The sequence below is a fragment of the Medicago sativa genome, chromosome 7 (genome assembly GCF_051527215.1).
Source record: "Medicago sativa cultivar Bolivia chromosome 7, Bolivia_mono, whole genome shotgun sequence".
Classification (NCBI taxonomy): domain Eukaryota; kingdom Viridiplantae; phylum Streptophyta; class Magnoliopsida; order Fabales; family Fabaceae; genus Medicago; species Medicago sativa.
This window is the reverse complement of record NC_140755.1, coordinates 30,729,544-30,737,331: the sequence shown is the minus strand read 5'-3', so window position 1 is coordinate 30,737,331 and position 7,788 is coordinate 30,729,544. Positions and strand designations below refer to the sequence as shown.

General features: G+C 40.0%; 1 protein-coding gene across 1 annotated transcript; it reads left to right on the top strand.

Annotated features, from left to right (window-relative positions):
• Nucleotides 1–1,295: 1,295 nt before the first annotated feature.
• Nucleotides 1,296–2,930, top strand: LOC146905551 (uncharacterized). The gene has a single exon (XM_085728572.1). It carries the CDS (start codon nucleotides 1,296–1,298, stop codon nucleotides 2,928–2,930), a length of 1,635 nt encoding a protein of 544 aa, XP_085584698.1.
• The last annotated feature ends 4,858 nt before the right edge of the window (nucleotides 2,931–7,788 follow it).

Sequence of the window (7,788 nt, the reverse complement as noted above, 5' to 3'; positions counted from 1 at the left end):
TGCATAAATAAGTTGTTTTGAATAAGCTGTTTTGCACAAATAAGCTGTTTTGTATAAATAAGATGTTTCGAATAAGCTGTTTTTGCATAAATAAGTTGTTTTGCATAAATAAGTTGTTTTGCATAAATAAGCTGTTTTGAATAAGCTGTTTTGAATAAGCTGTTTTGCACAAATAAGCTATTTTGCATAAATAAGTTGTTTTGAATAAGCTGTTTTGCACAAATAAGCTGTTTTGTATAAATAAGTTGTTTTAAATAAGCTGTTTTGCACTAATAAGCTATTTTGTATAAATAAGTTGTTTCGAATAAGCTGTTTTGCATAAATAAGCTGTTTTGAATAAGCTGTTTTGCACAAATAAGCTATTTTGCATAAATAAGTTGTTTTGAATAAGATGTTTTGCACAAATAAGCTGTTTTGTATAAATAAGTTGTTTTGAATAAGCTGTTTTGCACTAATAAGCTATTTTGTATAAATAAGTTGTTTCGAATAAGCTGTTTTGCATAAATAAGCTGTTTTGAATAAGCTGTTTTGCACAAATAAGCTATTTTGCATAAATAAGTTGTTTTGAATAAGCTGTTTTGCACAAATAAGCTGTTTTGTATAAATAAGTTGTTTTAAATAAGCTGTTTTGCACTAATAAGCTATTTTGTATAAATAAGTTGTTTCGAATAAGCTGTTTTGCATAAATAAGCTGTTTTGAATAAGCTGTTTTGCACAAATTAGCTGTTTTGCATAAATAAGTTGTTTTGAATAAGCTGTTTTGCACAAATAAGCTGTTTTGTATAAATAAGATGTTTCGAATAAGCTGTTTTTGCATAAATAAGTTGTTTTGCATAAATAAGCTGTTTTGAATAAGTTGTTTTGCATAAATAAGCTGTTTTGAATAAGTTATTTTTTAAAATTAAATCGGAATATGCTGTTTTGTATAAATAAGCTGTTTTGAATATGCTGTTTTGCACAAATAAGCTGTTTTGTATAAATAAGTTGTTTTGAATAAGCTGTTTTGCACAAATAAGCTATTTTGTATAAATAAGTTGTTTCGAATAAGCTGATTTGCATAAATAAGTTGTTTTGAATAAGTTGTTTTTTAAAATGAAATCGTAATAAGCTATTTTGTATAAATAAGTTGTTTTGAATAAAAAAAAACTTTAAAAATAGTTTTTTTTTTAAAAAAAAAAACTTTAAAAGAAAATGTTTATAGAAATTTTGGGGCTTTGGGGCCTTGAGGGCTTTTGATTTGTGGGCTTGCATGAATGTGGACCTTTTAATCTTGTGGATTTTTAAGCCCCATTACTATGTGGGCTGGGGCCAAAACTTCAAGGCCCCATGATATTGACACCTATAGTCCTGCTGGGGTACAAAGGAAGGGGACGGTAGGGCAGCAACCTTCAATCCAAAAGTTGACGCGCAAATATCGACCGCTGGAGGAAGACATTCATTGGGCATCGAAGGGTGTTACGGCGACGGTGATCAATGGTCAATCTGTTCCGGATATCCAATCTAGAGTCGAGGATGCTGGCTTCTCCGACATTGATATTATTCCTTTAGGCGCTGATAGAGTTTTCATTCGAAATATGTCTGAGGTCAATGTGTCTGTGGTTTTTGCGGAGGCAAGGGAGTTTTTCGAACTCTTGTTCACGGATGTGGCGCCGTGGAAAAAGAAGGTGATGCCTTTCCAGAGGGGAGCTTGGTTGAGGCTGTATGGAGTCCCGGTGCATGCTTGGAACGAGTGTTTCTTTAAGCTGTGTGTGCTTGATTGTGGGAGATATATGCGGGCGGATAGTTGTTCATTGGATCGAGAGCGTTTTGATTATGCGCGTGTTTTGGTAGCAACTTCTTCGGTGGAAATTGTGCAATGCCTTGAGTCTATTTTGGTAGATGACGAGATGGTGGAGGTGAAAGTTGTGGAGGAGTGGGGTTTTAATATTGGCGAAGATGCTTGCCTTTTTGAAGAAAGGGAGGAGGAGCGATCAGTTCAATCGAACCAGGAGGAGCAGATGGAGGACGGTGACCATCATGCTGATGCGAATTTCTATGTCGATCAATTAGTGGAGGAATTGCATGTAGAGAAGACTATCATCGAGCCGTCAACCAAAGAGGCTGATGTGGGGGAGGCGATAAGTGCTACAGGAGACGTCGTGAGTTCCCACCATGTCGAGAATCTTATAGATGCTGACATTTTAGTTAAGGGACAAATGGTGGAGTCGTCCTTGGTGGGGGGTAATGGGAGGCCGATGGAAGGTGAGTGTGTGGATAAGTCGATGGGAGTTAGTGAGGTCCGAGAAGTTAATCAGCAGCTCAAGGTTAGTGGTTTTCGTTCTGCTAAGACGGGTTCAGCTTTAGGGGGTCGTGCTAAATCTTGCCCTCCACACACGACTAGGTCTGTGATGTCTGGGCCCTGGAGTTTGGAGTGGCTGGGGGATCAACATCATAGTGAGGCTGGTGTGGTGTCTTTTGGTAAAGGTGTTAAGAAGGTGGGGCGTGTTTCGAAGGAGGTAAGTCAGAAGGTCTCTGGGGATCTGAATCGCAAGAAAGTTAACGGTGTTCTTCGTCATTCCGTTCATGGGATGAAGAAAGTGGCGAGGCTTGCTAATAGCGACAGGGCGGCAGTCTTGCAAATTTTGAAGAAAAAATCCCGCAAGTTAAAAGGGCCGGAACGGGTGAAAAAGGCAGTCCAAATGATTTCTAAGGATTTATCTGATAAGGTAACTTCCTCTGGCTCAGTGAACAAGGAGTTGAATCATTGGGTCGCTCTTCATGGAAATGATCAAGTGGTAGATGAGGATGTCAGAGAAATAGGGGCATCAATTGGGGTTCAGTTATCCGATAGAAACATGTTTGGGGTGCTTGCAAGGAAAGGAAATGGGAAGAAGAAGAAGGACGGTGAGGGTGTGAAAGGTGGAGGTGGTGTGACGAAAGGAGACTGTTAAGGGGCGGTTGAGGAGGGAGACGGGGGAGAGTGTGGTAGATGAAGATAATTTCGTGGAATGTTAGGGGACTGGGTGGCCTTGAAAAAAGAAGAGAGGTGCGGTATCTGGTGAAGGATAAGTGTCCGTTTATTGTTTGCATTCAGGAGACTAAGTTGCAAGTGTGTGATGATAGGGTCTGTGCGTCGTTGTGGGATGTGCAATCGATGGATTTTTCCTTTCGGCCGTCTGTTGGGGCGTCTGGGGGCTTATTGACGGCATGGGATAGAGCGGAGGTGGAGGTTTGGGATACAAATTCGTTTGAGCACGTTTTGGTTATTCATGGGAGGTTTTTGAAATCGAATGAAGAATTCTATGTTTTTAATGTTTATGCTCCTTGTGACAATCGGGGTAAGGAGGTGCTTTGGGAATCTTTATCTGTGCGCCTTCTTCCCTTGAGAGGGGCTAAGGTTTGTGTTTGCGGGGATTTTAATGCTGTTCGTAGCAGGGATGAAAGACGTTCTCTGGCAGAGACCCGTGGGTGGTCGGATATTGCTCCGTTTAATGGTTTCATTGAGAACAATGTTTTGTGGGACCTGCCGTTGAGTGGTAGAAATTACACGTGGTTCAAAGGGGACGGTAGGTCGATGAGTAGGATTGATCGATTCCTTCTTTCAGAGGATTGGTGTTTGAAATGGCCAGACTGTATCCAGGTTGCTCAGGTGCGAGGGCTTTCTGATCACTGTGCGTTAATTTTATCAGTTGATGAAGAAAATTGGGGACCCAGACCTTCTAGATTTTTGAAATGTTGGTCTGAGGCTAGTGGTTATGCGGATTTTGTCAGTACTAAGTGGAGGTCTTTTCAAATTGATAGGTGGGGGGTGGTTACGTGTTAAAAGAAAAATTTAAATTAATGAAGATTGCTCTGAAGGAGTGGTACGGGGTGCACACTCAAAATATCCCGGGGAAAATTGCTTCTCTTAAAGACCGGGTGGCTGAGTTAGACAGGAAAGGGGAAGTGGAATCGTTGACGGACAATGAATGTGATGAATTACACAGTGTTACTGCAGATATTCATTCTCTTGCGAGGATGAGTAATAGTATTGCTTGGCAACAGGCTAGGAATCAGTGGCTAGCTGAAGGCGATGCGAATTCCAAGTTCTTCCATTCTGTTATGTCTAGTAGGCGTAGGCGTAACGCTTTGAATTCAGTTTTGGTGGATGGTGTGGAGATCGAAGGAGTCCAACCTGTTCGGCTTGCCGTCTACAACCACTTTGCGACTCACTTTCAGAGACAGAATGTTGTTAGACCGAGTGTTGCTAATCTTAGGTTCCGATCCTTACCGGCATCAGAAGGAGGGGGTCTCATTGTTCCGTTTTCGGTTGAGGAAGTGAAGGCGGCTGTGTGGGATTGCGATAGTTACAAAAGTCCTGGCCCGGACGGCGTTAATTTTGGGTTTATCAAGGAATTTTGGCCGATTTTAAAAGATGATTTGATGCGGTTTGTTACTGAGTTTCACAGGAATGGCAAGCTGACTAAGGGTATAAATTCTACGTTTATTGCTCTTATTCCAAAAGTTGACAATCCGCGGCGCCTTAATGATTTTCGGCCAATTTCTTTGGTTGGGAGTTTGTATAAAGTCGTGGCCAAATTGTTGGCGAATCGCCTGAAGTTGGTGATTGGTAGTGTTGTTTTTGAGTCTCAAACTGCTTTTGTGCAAGATAGACAGATTCTTGATGGTATTTCAATAGCAAATGAAATGGTTGATGAGGCTCGTAGGTCTAGGAAGGATCTTATGATGTTTAAAGTTGATTTTGAAAAGGCTTATGATTCTGTTGATTGGGGTTATTTGGATGCCGTTATGGAACGGATGTCTTTTCCTTATTTATGGAGAAAATGGATCCGAGAGTGTGTAACCACAGCCACTGCGTCCGTGTTAGTTAACGGTAGTCCAACATAAGAGTTTCGCTTATATAGAGGTCTTCGGCAAGGGGATCCGTTATCTCCTTTTCTGTTTCTCTTAGCAGCGGAGGGTCTTAATATTTTGATGAAAGCTATGGTTGAGGCTCAGTTGTTTGAAGGTTATAGAGTGGGGGCGGCCAATCCGGTGGTTGTGTCTCACCTTCAGTTTGCGGACGATACTTTGTTACTCGGGACTAAGAGTTGGGCGAATGTGCGCTCTCTTCGTGCCACTCTTCTTATTTTTGAAGCGATGTCTGGGCTGAAAGTTAATTTTAACAAAAGTTTGTTGGTGGGGATTAACATTGCTGAATCGTGGATTAGTGAGGCTGCTGCGGTTCTGAGGTGTAAACTGGGTAAGGTTTCGTTTTTATACTTGGGCTTGCCTATTGGGGGTAACCCGCGCCGTCTTAGTTTTTGGGACCCGATCGTGAATCGTATCAAAAAAAGACTCTCGAGTTGGAATAGCAGGTTTCTCTCTTTTGGTGGACGCTTGGTTCTTTTAAAATCTGTCTTGACTTCTCTACCTGTCTATGCCCTTTCTTTCTTCAAAGCTCCATCAGGTATCATCTCTTCCCTTGAATCTTTATTTAATTCTTTTTTTTGGGGGGGAAGTGAGGATCATAGAAAAATTACTTGGATAGATTGGAAAACTGTTTGTTCTAAAAAGGAGAGTGGAGGCTTGGGGGTGCGAAGGTTGAAGGTGGTGCTGGAGGATGTTGGTTGACAGAGGGGGATTGTGGTATAGGGTCTTAGTTGCCAGGTATGGCGAATTAGGTGGCAGGTTGGAGGATGGGGGTCGGAGTGGTTCGTGTTGGTGGAGGGAGGTGAGTAGGATTCGGGAGAGGGGTGTTGGTGGTGAGAGTGGTTGGTTCGATGATCAGGTTGTGAGGAGGGTTGGAGATGGGTCGGAGACGTTGTTTTGGTTTGATAGGTGGTTAGGGGATGTGCCTTTTTGTGTGCGTTTTCAGAGGTTGTTTGGGTTAACAGAGAATAAGTCCTTGTCGGTGGCACACTTGTTCTCTGTTCAGCTGGAGCTTTGGGGGGACGTTTGGCAGTGGAGGAGGTCTTTGTGGCAGTGGGAGGAGGAGATGTTAGAGGAGTGTAAGACTTTACTTCTTGATGTTTCTTTGTCTCATAATGTTTCCGATAGATGGATTTGGCTTCCTGATCCGACGACCGGGTATACTATTCGTGGTGCTTATAATGTGATAACATCTGATGATACTTCTAGTGGGGCACCTGACATGGAGCTGGTGTGGCACAAACATGTTCCTTTGAAAGTGTCAGTTTTTGCTTGGAGACTTCTCATGGATCGGTTGCCTACGAAGACTAATCTTATGGCTCGCCGAGTGCTGACGGCTCAGTTGTCTATGTGTGTAGCTGGCTGTGACAAACCAGAAACGGCTCAGCATCTTTTTATTCAGTGTGACACGTTTGGTTCACTTTGGCATATGGTGAGGGACTGGATTGGTTGCTGCGGGGTGGATTCTAATAATATACATGATCATTTTCTACAGTTTACTTTTTTGACAGGCGGTACTAATGCTAGACGGACGTTCATGCAACTTGTTTGGCTTCTTTGTGCTTGGGTTGTTTGGAACGAACGTAACAATCAGCTGTTTTCTAATGTAATTACTCCCATTCCCCGTTTGTTAGACAAGGTTAAGTTGTTGTCATTAGGATGGTTAAAATCTCGTAAAGCTTCTTTTATTTTTGGAACTCAGCAGTGGTGGTCATACCCTCTTGTTTGTTTGGGTATAGGCTAATGTCTTTTGCTGGGTGTGGTTTGTTTTTGTATACTCTTGGCTCCTTTAGTAGTCACTAAGGCACACCTTGTGCTTTAGTGGCTGCAGTGTTATATAATTCCATTTTGGCTTGTTCAAAAAAAAATACTTACTTGATAAATTTCAAATATTTTTAAAAGGAAAGCATATGCATTTATTACAAGGTGCGATGAATTTATTTTATTTTCTTAAAAGAATTTTAAATGATTGATAGAGAATAATAATATTAAAAATTTAATATATTTTTTGTAGATTAAGAGCACAATAATATTAAAGAGAATAAAATGTGTTACAACTAGACTCTAATAATTTGTGCTCATGTATTATTTTTTTTTTTTTTGATAAGCAAGGAGATGAGGCAAGCATCAAGAGGCATCATCGACATCCCAACTAGATTGGCACCCCGAGAGACCTCCCTCCTATGCCGCCCATCTCAACAAATTTGTGCTCATGTATATTAACAAACTAGGGGACATAAATCTAACTCAATAAATCCACACAAAAGTTCATCGAAAAAATTTGTGCTCGTATATAAGAGAAAATTAATCTTTTAAATTTATGATGTATTCCTATTATTATAAAATAGATGCAAAATAAAATATACCAAAAGTTATAAAAAAAAATTTAAATATCAGTAGCTATAGGATCTTATAGTCAATATTTTACTTTTATTTTATAAAGTAATTATAAGTTGAATGAACTTACGTGATATAGTTTCAAAAAAATTTAAGAGGAAGGAAATTGCATTAATTACAAGATGCAATGAATCTATTTTATTTTCTTAAAACTTATTTTTTCCTTTTTAATTATTTTTTTACAAAGCTTTTTTGATTAGGCTTTGGTGATAAAAACTAATTTTAGTTGAGGTCGGCTGAGTTTCTTCAACAGTAATTCTATTTGCTGCAAGTTATTGTTGCTCAGGGATGAACTTTGTCTTTTCGGTTGTGGATTCCCTAATTTCTTATGTAGAGTGTTACATATGGTTGTTTTAGGGTGTTTTTTAGCAACAGTTACATATGGTTGTTTTAGGGTTTTTTTTAGCAACATTAAGAAATGCATTAAATTAAAGATTAAGGTAGAATGGCAAAGGGATAAAAATGTAGAGGAAAAATAAACTTGTTTGGTTGATTGGATGT

Bases quoted from the DNA above. Each gene is read 5' to 3' on its own strand.
- LOC146905551 (XM_085728572.1), top strand. From the start codon at position 1,296: ATGTGGGCTGGGGCCAAAACTTCAAGGCCCCATGATATTGACACCTAT.